The 20,932-nt window shown below is 34.3% G+C and overlaps 1 protein-coding gene across 29 annotated transcripts in view; it reads left to right on the top strand.

Annotated features, from left to right (window-relative positions):
- LOC119636578 (protein muscleblind) overlaps nt 1-20,932 on the top strand; it is a 216,865-nt gene that overhangs the window by 110,684 nt on the left and 85,249 nt on the right. For 18 of the 29 annotated variants that reach the window (XR_005247155.1, XM_038031997.1, XM_038031996.1 and 15 more), the window contains exon 1: nt 640-828. Coding sequence is in view for 27 of the 29 variants with exons in the window: in XM_038031997.1 (XP_037887925.1) it covers nt 640-828 (189 nt within the window). In the remaining 2 variants the exon portion in view is untranslated. Of the gene's footprint in view, nt 1-78; nt 829-13,308; nt 13,361-20,932 lie in introns of those variants that run through there. The other 11 variants (XM_038031987.1, XM_038031985.1, XM_038031986.1 and 8 more) reach the window with 6 other exon arrangements.

Raw genomic sequence — 20,932 nt, 5'->3', positions numbered from 1 at the left:
GTGTATACGATCGTAATTTATTTTCATCTGTTTTTTTTTTTTTTTTGTTTTTTTGTTTTTTTAATTTTCTACTTATAGCCACTTTTCTCCTCTTACTTCAATTACGGTGATCTTCTTACTTATCACTCATAAGTTTCATTTCTGTTCTTTAAAACGTCATTGCCGGGAAAAAAAAAGACGTAAGAAGTTTGACGAAAACCATATACAAATATAGTGTTTTTTGTTGTGATTTTGTCGAGATAAAAGAGAAGGAGAAAACAAATAAAAAAAAAGAAAAAAAAAAAAAAAGAGGAAAACAACGAAGTTAAGAAGTAAAATAGAATAAAACACGCGTAAAGGCAGAAATTGATGAGGAGAGCAGAGCCGACTTTTTTTCATCTGGATGCCATAACAACTGAAAACCAGTGAGTGTGTTTCACATGCATAAATAAATATGTACATACATATATACATATATGCTATCGTATATGTTGTAATTGCTATAGTAACTACCTGCACACAAACGCTCACCAATTGATAGCTTTGTAAAACGCTAGTAAGAGTGAAACAAAAAAAAAAAGAAAAAAGTAAAAAGAATAAGAATAAGAGAGAAAAGAAGAAAAGAAAATAAACGAAAGGACCAAGAGTTTAAAGAAAAAAATGGCTGCCATGGTTAATATGAGCAACCTGTTGAGTGGTAAAGATTCGCGGTGGCTGCAATTAGAAGTATGCCGTGAATTTCAAAGGAATAAATGTTCACGCCAAGATACCGAATGCAAGTTTGCTCATCCGCCCGCTAATGTTGAAGTTCAAAATGGCAAAGTGACCGCCTGCTATGACAGCATTAAGGTTAGTTGCCGCTAATTAAATTAGTTTTAAATGTTATGAATTAGTTTTTCACATAAATATGCATGTGTTTACATATACATATATATATATATATATTATATATATTATATATATATATATTTACATATATAAAAACCAGTAGGCTTCTTTCTCTATATATCCCTCAAGCACTTTGTATATACATGTTGTATATGTATGTATGTATACGCCGTAAATTATTATTAAGGATTTTATAAACTATATATATAAATATGTAGCAAGAAATAGATTTATATATTGAATGCTTGCTTTATATAAAAGTGAAAATAGGCCAGCCATTGATGAGCAATAATAAGCTGAAAAATTAACTGAAAACTGTTTGATCGCTATTCAAATGCCTTTCTGTAAAGCCTTCCTATAAGCTATGTTATGTTATGTATTTATTTAGTTCAAAAATATGCTGAAAATCGGAGCGCAATGTATTTACTCGACGCAAAGCTTTTCATAGATGATTATGGCGATAATACATACACACAAACGTAACTTAACGAATATGTATTTGTTTATATATGTTTTAATTTTGCTTTTTGTTTATTTTGTCAATAAGTCCCGGGACTAAGTACGAAAGATCTCTTGTTTTAGCAAGATTTTATTTGGTTCATCAACATGCTTGTCCTGCCAGAGTAATACAAATCAATCCAACGTATCTATAATTGTTCGATGCCTCTTTCAGGCATCACACAGTGTCGGCTCCATTTTTGACATCATCAATTGATCCAAACATTTTTCCCTGTGGGGCATACATTGTTGCAACCAATGCAATTTGTGACACGGTGGTTTGCTTCCACTGTGAATATACACTGTGTACCCATTTGAAAAATGGCTCCTTCATGCAAAGATTTTCGTGCAAAATATTGACGATGAAGACATTTTCTATATTGCGGATGACATTTATGTTTTGCTCGCTTGACACATTCTAGAAGAAGAAACAAGTCTAAACTAGATTTTCCTGAAATAAAAAAGCAAATTATTATTCACGATAATGATGATTAGGATCCACGTTATGGAGAACAATGCTTTGATAAGATCTTTCTAATATTTTTCTTTTAGCTAATTGCAGGACTTAAATAAAAAGCACATGCTCTAGTCAGATTTTCTTATGAATTTTTAGGATCCTGATAGTTTCATCAGCACACCAAAGCACATGAAATTAAGGATGTGACGTTGTGTAAGAACATATAAATATTTGCAACCGATATACCCTCTATTCTGCGCTGGCGAATACTGTGTCAGCTTTGTCAACTTGAAAGCACAAGTCGGTTTTGTTGTAGTTGCTATAGCTTTAATTCTAAAAACTACGCACATCAAGTTTGCGTTATTGTATCTTACAATATATGTCAACCCTTCTCCCATTTCTGCTCTACGCGCTCTCGTTCACCGTCCTGCCAATCACGTTGAATTTCTTTGAGAAAGTGTAAATCTTTTGGAACACTATTCCGTTTGCTTAAGATCACCCTGATTAGTAATGACACTACTTATGATACCAATGATGTTGTTATTAATAGTGTGACTGATATCTCTAGGGATAAATACGGAACTACCGCAGTGTCTGAATTTTTACAAATTATTAATGAACGAAGGACTGTTGGCACCCAGGTAGTCACTGCTTGAAGCTTTTTATTCCGCAGAATCAATGAAGATTGATACTGGTGCACTGGTACTGGTTACACTGATATCGTCAACTTACTTTGTATGGCCTATGCTCCTTACCATATGAAAAAAAACTGTTGTGTGCGAAAATTTGCAAAATAGTTCTCACTTATCGATAATCGATCAGAGTCAATTGTCTGCTGACTTTGTTTACTCAGTTGAAATTGACAATAGCGCATTTCTTGTGCTGGTCACGAGCGTAAATTTCAAGAAAACTCCGAAGCAGTCTTCGAGCCTCAGGAATGTCTAGTGTGGCAAGTTGATTTTGACTTTAAAGCCGAAAAATTGAAGGCTGAAAATATGGTTCAGTACTATAACCTTGGTCACCGTACCGCGTACGCCGCGTGGGCATCATGCGCCTGACACTTTTCGTATTCAAATCGCTGAACCAAATAAATATTGACGGCAAGCCGCGAAAATACTGCTGCTAGCAATGTACCTGAACCTCAAGCTCATTCATGCTAGGCTGAAAAACGTATGTATAAACCAGCAAAGAGAGCTCTGCGACTTTTTTTGTAACCACCACAGAAGGATGGGAATATACCCACTTTGTCACAATGTTTGCAACACCACTAAAGCGAGCTTTAAGTAAAGTACATATGTTCTTGATCAGTTCTTGCAATTCTTGATCAATGAAGCCATGTCTGTTCCTATGTATGTCTGCCTTTTTGGTTACAAAAATATAGATATCGACTTGGTAAAACATGAAGATTGGTAATAGGAAAATAGCCCAAATTGGTCAGATCACATGGCTGCAGCAAAGTGTTAAGTGAACGCAAGTTCGTTTTGCTAAGCAAAAATTTGTGATTTTTTTGTTCATTACTCACAAAAGATAGACAGGTGAAATTTTCTGCGTTTACTACTATTTATGTGCAAAAATGTAAAAAATCGGCTATGCCCGATTAAACTTTCTTATTTTTACTTTTTCCGGGTAGTATCTGCTTATTAATCGCAAGGTCGACAAGACAGAAAGCACACTCCGCAAATGGGGAACTCTACAATAAATATGGCGGACAACATTTCTTTTTAATAATACTATCGATAAGTGTACGAAATAAAAAGACTTGGAGCGAGAAGGGGAAGCGTGTTAGCACTAAATCAATCAAGGTGTATATACCGACGAGTAAATTACTTCTCCTTAAGAATATCTTCAACTCTGCATTTTATCCTGCCCATGTTTTTATGACAATAAAAAAGCAGAGGGTATCAAAGATTTTAATGATTCGGCCCCAACTTTCTTATTTGTTAATGATCCATATTTTTATCTTTGTTTTGCAAAATTAAGAAGTGAATTATTTTTACGTTCAAGGATCAATTTAAACTTTCAGTTCGAGATCCAACTACATGTTTAGTCACAATAGAATTTCGTCCGATTCAAAACGTAAAAATCTGGAGGATGAAGGTCGCGAGTAACTATCCATTTATTTATTTACTTCTCCATTTGTTTATTTATTCTTTATTTACATTTTATCAATTCATTCATTTACATGGCTTTTGTACGTAGCGGATATTTAAGAGTTGTAATTAGCCAAGTATTAAGCTTAGCGCATAATTCAAGATGCAATTTTTTTACTTATGAAAGTAAAGCGTGCGTCACAAACATCAAAAACAAATAATATAAAAGAAGCAAAAACAATAACAACTACAACAAAGCAGATCTAATATTCTGGCCTATCTTAGGCTTTTATGGATAGCTTGGCAAACGTGCATGCTGCATTAAGAGCGGGACACAATGATTGCAGTGGCAAGTGCTGCATGTAGTTTTGAGAAAATTTCAAACTTTGTGCATTTAGGTAAATTTGGAAGCAACATAGAGCGATCGAGAGAGAGAGAGAAAGAGAGATAGACAGAAACACACACACACACACACACACACACACACACACACACACACAGAGAGAGAGAGAGAGAGGGAGAAAGACACACAGAGAGAGCGAGGGCGAGAGACAGAGAGAAAGAGAGATGATGCAAATGTTAAGTTTTGAGCTTTGCTAGTGCGTCGCCCGTGTGATTATGCTGCATACTGCTATGGCACTCATTGTGCTTAACTTGTTTATGTACATTACAATACTGCATTACTGCGTACTGCTACTGCGGTCATCGTGTGCGGTGCTTTATCTTTTTAATTGATTGCGCTGAGAGCGATTGTGAATTTTTCAACCATTGCTTAAATAAACGTAACCAAAAGCGTTGATCGTAATCTTTAAATGGATTAAATATGGCCCGGAACCGGGAGCTCTCAAGTAACCCATTTCATAAAACGAAAGTAAAATATTTTGAAAGCGACAAACTTCGGTGTGTAACCTATATGAAATTCCAACAACAAACTATTTTGCTTACTTATACTGCTTAACGATCATTGCTTTATTGAACAACCTGTAGCGCTTGTTACGCTTCCTTTTAGGAAACAGACGGATCTTATTCAACGTATCTTCTAAATAAATGCATTCTGCAGCCAAAAAAAAGGATTTCTAACGTTTGATTAAGACGTACAAGTGCCCTAATAGGTAATGATTGTTGGACAAAGATTTCAATGTTTCAATCGGCTATTTTTAAAGTTAAAGAAAACCAAGATTTTGGGAAAAATAGCGCATTTCCGTTTTGTGCAATCACCGCTCCATGGGCGAGTTTTTCTTTGTGTAGCCAAATGTCAAGATTTTGAGTATATTGCTGTCGCTTTTCATCTTAATTGCATTAGTTGGTTGTTGATAACATTTCATTGAGATAGTTCCGCTTTATGGCATCAACCTACAACAAATAATACACCCCGTTGATCTCCTCCCCTACCCAGCTTTATCGCCGAAGTTGCTTAGTCTTTATCTGAGTTTTCATATTTCCGCTTTGAGTATTGAAATGCATCTATTATTAATCAAACGTTACCGGTCAACAATGTAGTAGCTTTCAATTTAAGCAAAGAAAACAACACATTGCCCATATGGCGTTCTATGTGCCACAAATGGTTAGTAAGTCAAAGCTCGATAAACCAAGGCATATGTATACTTAAGTGGCTTAATCTATGGCACAAAAAGTTAGTTAGTCAAAGCTCGATAAACTAAGGTATATCTACACTTAAGTGGCTTAACCTATGCTATGGCGTAAAAATGAAAGCTATATACCTTCATATGAAGAAGTCATCGTTTTATTTGGCATCCTGCAAAAAATGATCCAATGACTGCTAGGAACTATTTAAACCTAATGTAAGCATTTTTAAATTCTCTTTTTTGTATTTGATTCAAAGAAGCAAGCATGCAGCTTATCAGCTATTTTCACATACTTCACAGTCTTCATTTAGCTTCGAGTATATTTGTTGGCCTATTGAGTAAATGCTTTCTGTGTTTGCCAATGCACTTGCTGCACGTACATCACCGAAGGGTGGGCAAATGCTATATCTTGTCAGTGTTTGTAATAAATAGAAAAACTCACGACAAATCCCAAGGACATTTATATGCCTTATCAGCTGATGATTCTATGGTAAGTCAATTTACTACTACTTTCGGTCGTTCATTAACAATTTCTCATTCGAAATTGTACAAAGGTTGTGGTATGCAGCCAGAGTGAAAAGGTTTGGAAATTCATAAGTCGTTCAGTCTGCGTGCGAGGAGGACAGATGAGACAGCATTAATTCATTTCTTCAAGTGTAAAAATTCAATTATCAGTGCTATTATATAACTCAAGTCGATTTAAATCTAAATATAATATAAGTTGTGCAACTACAACATGGAAGAATTTAAGCTCGTATTACTTCGTTGAAAAATTTAAATTAAATAAAATACGACAAAACACAAGCTTAAAATTGTTCTTCTTTTCTTTAAATTTCTTTATTCAAGAATTCTATATATCTAATCCATCGAATCTGATATCTTTCACAGCACATTTGAAGCAATTGATCTTCAATGCGCTTGTTATTCTCTCTATTTTGCGAGATTAAAAAAAAAAAAAAAAAAACCAATGCTAGATAATGGGCGAAAAGAAATAATATGCAAAAAAGTTGGTGAAGCCACGTAACGAGCCTAAGCTGGAAATGCATAAAACGCAACGATCACTGCACGGACTGGAGTTGATGTATTCACTGCTGCAGATAAGGTCTTGATTTGGAGGAGTCTTTTCCACGCAACACAAATAACAAGTCGAGAAAAAATTTCGCGGCCTTTCGTTCACAAAAGTTCAAAAATAATCTTCTCTTACATTTTGAAGTAAATTGATTACCCTCATGGGCCATTTCAGTAGGCAGCTTTCTAATATTTTTCTTAAAACCGTTATGCCATCACTCTAGAACTTTTGCAATTTATTTATAGTATTCTTTGAAGTACAGTTTGCATGGATGAACGAGTTCTGCAAAAGCAGTGGTAAGCAAGCGGGCAATCTTCGGACTATACAGTCTGTGTACATCAAACCTTCTCAGCCAATGTTTATCAGTTTCCACTGAGTTGAAACGCCCACGGACCACGCCTCTTTTAATGATCAATTCTGAAACCTTTGCCGGAATTGAGCGCTTTACTCGCATGACACGTTGATCGAAGGGAGTGAAATTAATCGTTTGGGCAGAGTGGTTTACTTTCAAACGTATCAACGCCTCAAATACATAGCATTACAATATATGGCCTCAATTCACGATTCGTTACACCTGTGTGCATCTGCATGCACCTTTGTGCTTATGGCATTCATCTCTCACTATCATTCCGTTCAAAAACAAATATCGAGCTTCTTTCTCTATTCAGTCTTAGCTGCGTAGGCTGTTCTTTAGCTAATATTTAGCGCCGCCAAAGACCAATGACATATGTCATGACATCTTCAAAAAGAAAGTCGTCTTCAGTTTTTTAAAAAATTTCATAGACCTTATCGACGATTGCTAGAAAAGAACTTGGCGAGTTTTCCACATCGCAGTTTCCATGATAAATGAATTAATCTGATGTTGATGAAACTTGTTCGCCTGCGAAGGGTTACCGCTTTAGTCGATCGAAGTGATTCAATGAGTATTTTCAGCATTTTTGAAGCAACTAATGCCACAGAACTTTTACATGTGCTATAAAAAGACTTATTAGGCTTAATATTACCTACGATACGCCTTTGTGAAGCCAACTACTGGACGAGACATCACGCGATAATCTGGTTTAAATTTTGTCGTTACGTTCAGCGAAATGAAAGATTTTTTCCAAATATTGGCTCACGTTTTCTCTATTCCTTTTTTAAATTACTAAAATTTATTGTAAAACGAAAAATTTTAATTGTGCCAGTGCGCATGTACTATGCCATGGGAAATGTGATTAGGTGAGACTAATATTTCCTAGGTTTTCACTTTTCTTTCGATGGAGGGAGCGACCTTCCAATGTGTAGTATGAAGAATCCGAAACCCATTCATTTTCTTAGATCAACTTAACATTACTACACCCTTCGACCCGTTGTTGGGTCGTACAGAGGACCTTTGGGGACAAACGGTTACTATGTGTTTCTATAAGCAAACTGTCAAAATCGATCCAAGCATCTCCGTCAGGCTATGCTATAAATGCCGTTAAGACAAATTGTCAAGTTACCAGAGAGAGAGCTTTTCGTGTGCAATAAACTTAACAAAATGGCTCTTCTATTAGTGAACAAGGCAATGAAAGTTTGCTGCCATCGAAGACCCACTTTTAAATATGCTCCACTTTAATACTTCGCCATCATTAATTTGTTTATTTTCATCATTAAATATTAAAATAGGAGGTTGTTGCCGTGTAAAGTCTCTGTTTCATGAGAAGCCTTTTATGTGGTCGAAATCGGGAAAAATGCCTACGTATTTCAAACGTAGAACAGTAAATTGATATGTGATACCAAAATATCCAAAAATTTTAACTTATAAGCAATTAAACGTTTTTTATAAGAGCGCTTAATACAAGAGCGACTTTAAGAAATCATCCCATCTCTTATTGAAGTTTTATACATTCGTTTATTCCACCGGAAACCTTAACCTCATCGATTTTTGTCGAGTATGGTTAAAAATAGAAGATTTTTCCATTTAACGAATTTTTCAAAATAAGGCTTGATGTGGGAAGCAAGTTGTAACAGTGGTGAGATGTAGTTCGATGCTATTAAAAATCGCCATTTTAAAGACATACCTAACTGAAATGGTTCAATAAAGGGTGACTGAGTCTGTTTTAAAATATTTCTGGATGTTTCATCCATCGAGACAAGCTTGATATATGCTGTTAGCACAACTGGTACAGGGTGTAAAAATAATAGAGCGATAGAACTTTTATTCGTTTGGTTTTAGCAATGATTTTACGTTCAACTAGTTAAGTGATACATAATAGTGATGTCAGATTTGCACCATTGCTATATTGTGGCTTTTACTTTTACTAGTTAGTAAGACATTTATTACTACATGTCTAACGTGATTATACTTTTCGTGATTACACTTCCATTATACTTGCCTTTGCCTTTAGATATTGTTCCGATAACTGGCACTTTTAAACACTGCCTCGTTCTACTAAATTCTTCAAGTACAAGTTTTTTAAGTGAGAAACGTATTCTTGAATTTCACCCCACTTGTGTGGGCTTTCTTTGGTTAATAAGGATTGTGGATAATTTTTCGTTGCACCATTATTAAGACGATTCGAAACGGCCTTAACTGTTCAATTTTTTTCGGCCCATCATAAACAGAGTAAAATGCGTACGATGCCAAGTTAATTTTTTATGAAAAAAAAGAAATCAATTGTTGTCTGTTGGTTTTTGAGAAGCTGGACAAATGAAATTTAATTAATTAATGAGAAATATAACACGGGACTAATGAAATGCAAACAAAGACGACATGATGACGCAAACTGTATAAAATCTCGAATGTTATGTTATACAATTGATTCGTCGATTTTTTATACTCTACAGCACTTGGGACACAGAGTGTAATAAATTTGTGCGGATGGATGTGAAACCCAGAACTTTTATCATATCGTCTTTTCCGCTTGTCAGTTCGTCTGACTTCTGTCCGTACAGTATTGTATTCAATCTACAGGTCGCACTTTTTGAAATTCGGTACACCGACGTACTTCGACTCAAACACTTTGAAGAGACCTTATATGGAAAAAAATTAATTAAAAGTAATTTTCACAATTTCTCGACAAAAGTCGTCAAGGAATAGTGTTTCGACATTTTAAATTGATATGAAATGTTTGATGCAGCTTGCTCAATTGTTTGAGCCATTTCTCATGTAACCCTTCTGTGAAAGCTCAATTTTGATAGTGTAAGAAAATCTAAATTTTACTATATCACAATGAAGATTGAATCGTAATAATAAATTGACAAAGAAATCAACCTTACCGAATTTGGACTATCTCCGCGTATTCTCTCGGTACCCTTATATATCAAAAAGGAGTGTAACTGTTACCGTTTTGCGATGGAAATTTATTCATGATAGCAATCTGAAACAGCTGAGTTTATTTTTTCGACTCCATTCCCTACCTGACTTCATATTTGACTTTTCATTCCAAAGGTACAGTAGGCCTTCTGTGGCGACGAGATTTACTTTGTAATCATTCATGGTGGAAACAAACGAAAAATAACGAAATATTTTGCAAGTGAATTTGGGTTTGGTAAATTTGGACCACGTTGGTCGATGCTTCGAGCACCCTCCAATGACAGTGCTACCCTGAAAATAGGCCTTTAGGTAAAACTACATTATAATTTTTGTGGTATTGTCACGAAAACCAATGGATGACTTTACTAGTCGATGTGGTGTAAGATACCTAGCGGTCGGCATCGCCCGACTATAATGTTCTTATATGTGTTATTACTTACGATAGCGACGAGCGTGTTAAGAATGCTGGAACGGATGAAAGCATGTGCCTTTATTGTCTAGTGCTGACAACAATTAAAAATCTTTTATGTAACTTTCATGTCGTATTCCAAGTCTCTCCAAAAAAAGGGGGAAATCGGCTTAAGAGCTATGAAAAACCAGAATAACACTCTGTAACTGAGTAGTTCTGGTTGCGTTCATCAGTTCATGGATGAACAAGAAGAAGCTTTGCTGCAATTCCTTCAAAATATTTGAAAAGGCTTTACCTTGGTTATGTCAAATAGGAACTATTGTTCGAAGCAGAACGGTAATCTATCTTCTATAGGCTTAGGCAAGTTAACCATATATCGAAAAAGATATTTGGATAACAGCAATGTTATCGTCTCCATCGTGATCATTACACAGTTATCCGCGTTTGACATGTGATATGTCAAATTTCCAGAAGTTGTAATATATCTGTGTGTATATGTCTTTTTGTGACATGCTTTCCTTATAATATCTATATATCACGTTATATTTTAAAGAGAGACAAGGAGAACTAGTGTAGTGGGGGTCATGGCCCACCAGTAAATACCTTACACCATGTTGCCGTCATAAATTGCTATACATAAATATAATGACTTTTCAGCACAAGGCTTTATATGAAAAATTAGTCGGATCTGAACCAGTTTCTGGGCTGAAAGAAATCAGGGCATCAAATTTACTCAAAATATCGCAAACCTCGTCTGCGGTCTGCAGGTTGAACCAAAAAAAAAAAAACACAAATATGGACAGACTGAAAGGTGGATCTATTCCGAGTCCTTCAAAAGTGATGTAGGACATCTTAACCCCACTTCATACCAGCTACACTACCAAAAGCAAATTAGTTTTGAAAATGTTCCGTTCGCTCATAAATTGGGATCCGCATGGAGTCGATCTTATTACCGCTCCATGTAAATGGAGCCCCATGTCCCATGTTGTCTTCTACCTTGCTTGGGCAAATATCACACGTAAATTAAGTGAAATATTTAAAATGCTTTTCTTTTCAATTTTTCCTGATTATTAATTTTATTATTTTTTTGACAACTTTCGCTTTTCTAATCACAATACTTTGTATAAATAACAATGACTTGTCATTTTGTTATCTAATAAAAATGAAATCTTATTCGCTTTACACTTTCATATTTCCGCACAATATATGGCGTTTGCGGCGCATGTACATATCACATATCCATCCAGCACCACCGCGTGAGGGACAAAAAAAAACAATTGCATAGTTAACCGGTTAAACAAGATTTAAGCAGTGTGTTTTCCCATAAGTGATTGTATTGAAATCAAATCAAAACCAATAGGCAAAAAATGTTGCACTTGTCTGTCTGATGCAAGTATGTCTCAGTCCTAAATAGTAATACACAAACATACTAATATACAAGTGATAAAACTCCTTCATTAATAGCCCTTATAATCAATTCAATCATTTAAGACAGACGTTAGGATTTAACTTGTTCTCTGTGATTAGCTTAATAAAGCAAAGTTACGCAACACTGTGTGCGCGCTAATAAACTTCTGCAAATTTCTTAGAACGATGTTTATTTCTCTTCTTGTTTTTTTTTTTGCTTCTTTTCATTTATAACATTTGCTGAATAAAATGCGCAAAAGCTGTCGCAAACTCGATTGTGACAATGAAACGCATTTGCTTTGCGTTCAATGTTGGGAAAGCTTTGCATTACCAATCGCTGAACGATTTACACCCTCTGCGCTCTGCAGGTTGTCTCAGAAATTTTAATGAAAGAAAATTGTGATATGATAACAAATTATATGTACATACGCATCAATAAATCATCATAAAACAGTTCCTCCAAAGTAACAACTAATATATGAAGATATAAGTATATATACACATATATATAAATTAGAATATCAAAGAACTCGGCTTCTGTGTTTGTTTGTACTCATCACTGAAGGATGGGGGAGTGTATTCATTTTGTCAAAAATTTTGCAACGCCCAACGAAGGCAACTTAATTAGCGTGAAATTCTAAATCGTTTCAAGCATGTCTGTCCGGGTGTCCGTTGTAAATGTTTGTTGAAAACATTCTTCTGATCGTAAAAGTGAAACTATCAACTTGTAACAACAACAACATCAACGTTGGAAATTATTGCACGCAAGTTAGTATTGAGAATATGTCACATCGGTTGATGGACTGGCCTAGCGTATTATGTGAATTGCTTGGCAAAAGGAAGAACATTTACATTTTCACTCATTACTCATTAGATAGAACAGGCAAATGTACAAAAATTTGAACTTATGGTCCGCAGGCAAGGTTACAATATCTGTGCAAGAAATTCGAAACGATGATATTCAATATTATAGTGTACCTGAAGCAAGCTTCGAAAACCCCATACAATAGATGAATTCTTAAAAAGTTTCCAATTCGGAATGCGCCAAAGTGTGTCCATCTGCTCGTCTGTCCATCTATCCACCTGTCCTTATATGGCTAACTTTGACAATTTTATAATGAACCTGCCCGTCTTTGTACAGATGCTGCACGACCTCTCATAGCATATAATTGCAAATTTTGATCCTTACCTCTGTAGTGGGCTATAATGGCACAAATGCAAAAATGGCACATTTTTTTCATTTTTGCAAATAAAGGCGGTCCCAGTTTATTTTGTACAATGGGCGCACAACTTCAATGCCAACATACGTACAAGAACTTCCCGGAGAATGTTCAGCACAAATATTGCAAAGGCAAAGTCGAAGAAACGGATATGCTTAAATCGATTCAGAATTTGGTACTGGTCGAGTATACAAACACTTTAACGATGTCTCTGAGGGGCTTCCTTGTGGATGTAACAAACGTTTTCACGAAATGAATATACCCTCATCTTTTGGTAATGGATAAAAAAATATTATGTTTCTTATATAAATTTTATGAAACCCTTGTCATTTTATACACACGACAGCTTTCTTTCTTACCCTACCAAACTTAATATTGATGTAATCGCAGACATGGTTTTAATATTTTATGTTTTTTTCTCTTTTTAGGTAAATTATTGATAAATACCGATAAATGTATCTTAAAAATATGTATTTCGCTGTAAGTAAAAAACAAAAACTATCTTTCTTTCTTCAAGTATAAATACTTACACACACACACACACCTTTTTGCGCATAAATCCCCACAATGTAAAAATATATTAAAAGATTTTTTATATCCATAACGTTATTAATATGTAGATAGCGAACATCTGCCAGTTGACGGAAGGAAAACGGAAAAATTCTAAATTGAACACATATGTCAGTTAACAACATTTCTAAGATGTTTATATATATATATTAGCTACATTCGAGGGGGCTAGGCTGTCGAATGAAAAATCTTTTGACTGTAAAGCTGATGCTATCGCATAGCATCTTCAAATTACGTTGTCGAAATCGATATGGACAACTGTCTGCCTGTTCCGCCTTTCCTGATTTCTGTGTGATAGCGAAGATTGCTTTTCTATGCCAAAATCATTCTAAAAGTTCTTGTACCTTTCTTCAAAGATAGCTATTCTGAAGAGAAATATTGGGCTTGTTCGCTTTGAATTTCTAAATAATTGAATAACCCCAACTAGCGATCAAGACAAATGTGCGCACGAAGGAAATGCTTAGATGCATTTAAAGTGTCTTAGGCATGTTTCGATTTGATCGTGGCGAAGCGAAAAGCGTTAAGTGAAATTCTTATTATTGAACGTTTGGACGGTTAACAGTTGAAATTTTTTTTAGTTAATTAAGAATAACAAATTACTTAATAATATTACAGCGATTGCGTTTGCACCTCTTTTGTTTTTATTGCAAATCTTTGCATGCGGCAAAGGTCTTAATCCCGATTGTAAAAGAATTCCCCATTTGTACAGTGCTAACAAAGAACTTTCCAGGCGACGTTTGATATCTGAAAATTAAATTCACTTAAATTCATACGGTTATGAAAACTCAAGTATATCGTACAAATATCTCTCTTAACTTAATTTACCTAATTTAAGAAATTCGGTAGAGAGTTGACTCCAAGACTTCTAAGAAAACGATGACATACTATCTATCATATTTGAATTTCTTACAAAACATTTCCTCTCGCGTATCCACTACGATACGGCGTTTAACTCGTAATTTTTCAAATGGTTTCATATTATTCTTATTTTTTAAATTATTTGGAGAGAATTAATTTTTCGAATCTTGACTGTGTGGTCAGAACCATAATATAGTTAGGCAGTACAATAAACCTTTTTACAGCAACAAGGCTAAATTTGCATGATTTTGCGATGCGAATCGATTCAAATAACTATATTGGTGTATAAATTTACTGGCCTAAGTTTGACTTGCATACATTCTCATGATTACTAAATTCCTATATGATATAAAAGCCTAGTAAAGTAGGAAGTAACTGAGTGAAGAATAGTAATTTCTTTTTTCCAACTTTGCTTTGCCTCTTGTATGACGGTTACCATGTAAATTAACTACGGCAACGAGTTATATAATTTTTTTCATTCTATGAGGAATATTGAGAGGAATGGTGAGAGCTCCTTGAAAAAAATATAACTAAACACGTTGTTGATGGCCCCTCTGTCTTATAAACGTCCTTATCATAGGTAATCTTTTATATATGGCCTCGTGATTTAATTTTTGACATTTTATGGGCGAGAGAATAGGCGAAGAATTGCATGAGGAAGAGTGACAAATTTTTCAATATTTTTCTATTATTTAGCTTAAAATTACCTACACCCATAAGTAGATGCGATCTTGATTTTTAAGTAAGAAAATCGTTTTAAAAAAGCTAATCAGACTTGCCTCTGACCGAAACTACGAGCACAATCCGCATGAGCACGTCGTAGTGTCAGATAGGCCAATTATTATTTATTAGAAATTGTAAACTGCAACAGGCACTGACGATACTATATAATAATGTTTCATGTAAATTTAAGAAGAACTAACAAGAGCCGACACAAACTATGCATGTGTAATAAAAGACGAAAATAAAAGTTAATTATGCAAAATATACATACGCGCCTGCTTGTAAGTAGATCTGAAGGAATTCATAATATGCTTATGTGCACGATATACATCTATATATACCTATATATATATATATATATATGTATATATGCATAAAATATATACATATGTATATTTTTGTTGTAAAAAGAAAACCTTGCAGAGAATTTAATCATAATGCGAATATATTTATATATATATATATGTTGGTAAATGGTTGCGTGACTTGATAGAAAAGATATGGGAACGCTGTAGGAATGACCGCAAATCATTGCACGTATCTGTATTTCGATATGCTTAAGACATTTTCCTTCTATACGAACTTTATTGAATTGAATATGAATGAATTGAAAAGAAGTTTCTCAAGGGATGCCATATCAATCCCTTTAAAAAAAAAAAAAAAAAAAAAAAAAGAAGAAAAATGATTTAAATCATCATATCTTACTTTTTCCTGTTTTGTAGTTTTTCTTGCTTCTTATTTATTTTATGTTTTTGTTTCCATATTTAATTTACTTGAAAGCTAAGACCGGTTTCCTTTATGCTATTATCTGCAATAAAAAAGAATCTCTATGAACTATTTGCTCCTGTTGAACCGGTTCTCGTATACGTAACGATACTTTCAATGTTAGGCGGATTACTTTTTACTTCATTCGTAAAACGCTAAATGATTTGATCATCTTATGAACTTCAAGGCGCATGACATTTGTCCGCATTTTGGTCGCGTGTCCCGTTTTAGAATAAATTTGCATAATGTTTTATAAGCCACAAGCACCCGTGACAGTCACACTTCCTTTTAAAAAAATGTCTCTTTGTTCACGTTATGCAAGCGTAAGGAACTTTTTCCTTACAATTACAAAGTCACCAAAAATATAGACGCGCACTACAAAAAGTGTATTCTAAAATCTTCAACAAAAATTCCTAGTTTTCCGAACAGATTGATTATTGTTCATTTAATACCCGTAAGCTTCGGGGAATAGTGAAGTCTGTAAAATTTGTCGGCTTAGCATGGGTGGATAGAGGGCGCTTGGTTTTTAAAAGTGAGAGAGCTCGGTCGGCAAATCTTCGAAAGGAGTTAGTTAGCTAAAAATAGTATTCAGAGACGAAACCTTCTTCGGGTTAAATGATTATATTAACGAGTGCAATTCCCTCTTAGGAAACAAAAGACACTGCATGGTATGGCTTACATGCAGGAAAGGGGCATCATCTAAATTCATATCTTTAAAGGTTGTTTCGGAGTACGGGATCATTTGCTGATTGGATTGCTGATCAATGTTCAGTGATTGTTTGTTTCAAACACATCGGACTACAATAACTTGATACAAGCAAATAATTAATTGATTGACATTTGAATTAAACGAGAAAGTTATTTAATGAAATATTCGAAATGACCTTTCGAAATACGTAAAGCATTTAACCAGCGACCATTTGGAATCCAAGACAATGCGTGCTAAGAACGAAATTTGTTCAAAAAACAATTGTCTAATCGGTCTCCGCTCATGAAGTCTATCCCTGGCAGATGTGTTGTTTACATACAATCGGGCGAGTTCCTACACTAATACAAATCTTCACCTATCTTATCGTAGCGAAAAAGTATTAAAACTTATTAATTGTTAGCATATGAAAATTTACTCTTTTTGACTTGAGACTCGAGAGGGGATCCATAAAATATATCCCTATAAGTTCGAACTTACCACAGTAAAAGTCAATCTTATCGTTTTTTTCTTATATTCATTCATGTTTTCGTTATATATATAAGAACTAACGGGATCCAAAAAAATATGTCCATTCCAACCAACTACATGCTATAAATTTTGAGTTACGTCAGTTAAACTTTCGATGCAAAGACAATTGTGATCGGCTAACAGGAGTTTCTAGAATTATTCTTTCATATATATAGATATAGATATAGATATATTTGCTTCATATATAAAGAGCATTCGATATTCGCCTCATTCGTCATTATTATATGAAATTGTTTGTTCTAACAGACACATTATAAATATTGAACAATAACAAAAAGTCGATGACGGAAACTTATATAAATTATTGATATTGCAAAAAATTTGGCAATAATATATATATATATATATATATATATTCGCTTGTCATTAGTACCGAGTTGAACTTTTCAAATTAAAAATATGTATAATGATAAAAAAAAGCGCTGTCAAAGTCTGTCCCATATACAATAACATATATCTTTAGCGATACATGTATGTCATGCGCAAGCTGCAGACAATAAAATATGAACAAACACATACTGTAGCAAGTTTGCGTGAGCACTTAGGAAAGTAGCGCACGCTTAAGGCATTATTTAAGGGATGGAGGGAGGGTATAAGGGTGCAGATTAAGTTGCCCTCCATCCAAGTTCTCCGTTTACATATCCTGAAGGGGAATCTAAGTAATGAATGAATATTGTTTTTGTTTCCTAATTTGTTGCCAGCACGCTTGACTGCTATGAATTTGCCATTAACAACTTAACCGGACAAGTCAAAGAGTCGTGAAAATAAAATAAACATAACAACAATGTTATGTAACTGAATGAGATATGAGGCGATAAATTCGCTTCCCCCCCAAATTTATCTGATGTTACGTTCGTTGTAAACCAAAAAAAAAAAAAGTCTTAATTCAATTAATGAGACTAAATAATGGCATGAAGTGTTTTTCTGATATCCAGTATATTTTTCTTATAAATTCAATGTATTTGAGTAACATGTGAAGCTAAAAAGATGTTCATCGCGAAATTTGAAACGAGAGAAAAAGCATTTGCTTTTTATTTTTGGCAATGCCGTCATTTAAAGAAGGCAACGTTTGGCTGTTGTTTGCCTTGTGAGTCACAAATACAATATATAATTGATAACTTGTGATCCTCAACGATCCTCATGGGCATATTGAGGATTGAATTCGTTAAATCCATGAAGTTTATTGCTATTATCAAGCACGCTTAACATCGATTATAGTATGTGCATAATAGTCTTAGCGACCCTGATGTTCTTCTTCTTCCTCTGCAAAACTGCGCGATTTTTTACTACTGCTTATTCAAACTGGGCATTGGCTTGGAAAGCAAGTCTTGTCCGGCGTTTTGCTGGCGTAAAGCGAGGTCGTGTGAAACTCGCTGACGGGGACCGCAATGGACGCCTAAGGTACGCGATTATACCAGAAGGAAACCTTAATCCCTAGTCTCAATAACCGGAATATAAAATTGCAAGAGAGGGGTGCACATCCTAAGGATCTTGAAAGGCAGAGTATTTATATATACTTTGCCTGAAAATTTGGCCATTAGACAACCGTTTTCCAATGGGCACCGCCTCGACTCACATTAGAAAAGAACACAAGTACCGCAAGCCAAAGACAAAATTGCGTGAATTGAAGTTCGAACTATTGCTTCATCTCGCATCTCTGTCGTTTTTTGCAGGCTTGTACCTCTCAGCGAGTATTGTCTGTTTGTATATATCAAGAGATTGCTCCAGGGAACAATGTTTAGTTGATATGGTGAGCGTATTTTGTACGTCCTGATACATTTTTATAAAAAAATAGAAGTCACGGACTGACTGTATCGCTTTCGAACTTACGAAGTCAGACTTCTTATTTTGTCCCGGGACTTATTGATTGATATATTCAAATTTCTCTACAGAATGTTTAATAAATTGGCATTTCATTGTAATTAGATGCTGGCCCCAATTTCTGACGGCACAACCTTTTATTTCTCAATGTATGCAAATTAGTTCGGGCTCAGGAATTTATAAATTACAAAAAAAAAAAAAACATCACAAACTGAAAATCAAAGTTGAAGCGAGACTTTAAACTTTGAAATTCATTTGTTCTGATAACGAAGCAATCAAACGTCCCGTGGCTAACTTGACTCGATTTGTAACACCCCATAGCCTTGTTGTAGGTTATATATAAGACTAAGTGGAGGACTAAACGTTTGTTATCTCTCTTTGAGTTTGCATTAAAACCGACTCAATAGCTAATGTATGCTTTGCATCTTTAATTTGAGAAAAATACATAATGCGTTAAATATATTCAAATATAATTAAAAAAAAAAAAAAATATTTAAAATTTGAAAATAAATCAACAAAACTATATAAATAAAATTCAATCTGATATGAAAAATTCGTCGTCTTCACGCTTTTCATTATTTTTTAAATGTATTACCGACCAATGCAATCAATCGCATCACTTCTGGGGAAAGTGGGTTTTTTGATGGAAAGCTTGCATAATTCACACCCATGGATAAAAACAGTTCGCCAGTACACGGTTAAAATTTCAGAAGATACCCAAGCAAAAGTCACAGCTTTAACAAAGCAAAGCAAAGCAAACAGCAACAACAACAACAACGGTGTATCTGGTTTTATTATTTCGATGATTGACGAAAATAGTCTAACCCTTGTCGTGAAATATTTGGTACAATTAATGCTTATATGTCGAAAAGTAAAAGGAGAAAAAGATTAACAGATCACTGCTTCACACGAAATCCGCACATCGCCAAATTAATTATAAAAGAATACAGACTATTATGTGTACATGTTTTTCTTGTGCTCGTTATTGAAATGCATAGGTATGCTAGTTTTATCATTACGCTTGCAGAGTAAGTTGAGATAAATTATATATCTTTTCAATTTGACATATATATATATATATATTGTGATTGAAATTGTAAGGTTTTCTCTTACACAAAGAAGGAATAGCAAGAATATTAACTTTGTGTTGGGTATGAGTTTATTGAGCATATTCTGAGCATACCTTTGTAATGAGTTTGTATAAATTCTCATCAAATCATTTGTATATCCCGCTTCAACGATTTTTTGACGATTACCGATCTAGCTCTACTTATCAATGTCCACAATGAAGAATTCAACTAAGGATCTTTGCATATATATTGATGAAATTTCTAAAATGATTTATTGATGTGTCTACCGTAGACACCACTAAGCTCACGAAAATGCTAGAACTAAGATAGAAAGCTATTAGCACTGAATATTTTTTCTTTTTATTTTCAATTTTATTTCACGAATTTATTTTTCAAGAGAAAATAAACTATAATAATAATAGTAAGACGAAGAGGAAGTAGAAGAATTTTTGAAATTATATCGAACAATACAAGTCACTTAGGGCATCGGGTATACAAATTTGAAGGCAAGAAACTATGAACAAATTCAAGTCCAAGTTAAAGGTATTCAAAATTCGTCTTAAATCTACTGAAGTGTTCATACTTGTTTTCACTTACACATGCCTATTGTACTTTGACCACTCATAAGTGATTCTTAACATATAAAGAAAAAAAAACCAGTTTTTGGAGAATTATCCGGTCTTTTTTGTCGTAAAACATCCTAAAGAGAAAAGAATGCCGGTTCCTCTACCAAAAAAAAAAAAAAAAAAAAAAACAAAAAAAGAAAGAAAAAATATTTTGTGTGTGTTGTTATAGAGAACATGCCTGCGTACGAGAGCTCTCTCGTATATATATTAATGTTGGTAAAGCTTTTGTTGTTAATAGCCAAGGACAGGAAGGGGCAGGACAAAGCAGCACATTCACAAATGGACATTCCTGTTTCGAATGAACAATATATATATATATATATATACATATAGATATATTTATGTTTATATAATATGAATCGAACTTTGTATAGTCATGTAT

Source organism: Glossina fuscipes, unplaced genomic scaffold, assembly GCF_014805625.2.
Source record: "Glossina fuscipes isolate IAEA_lab_2018 unplaced genomic scaffold, Yale_Gfus_2 28, whole genome shotgun sequence".
NCBI classification, from domain to species: Eukaryota; Metazoa; Arthropoda; class Insecta; order Diptera; family Glossinidae; genus Glossina; species Glossina fuscipes.
The sequence above is the reverse complement of the archived record's forward strand: the minus strand, read 5'-3'. Positions and strand labels throughout refer to the sequence as shown.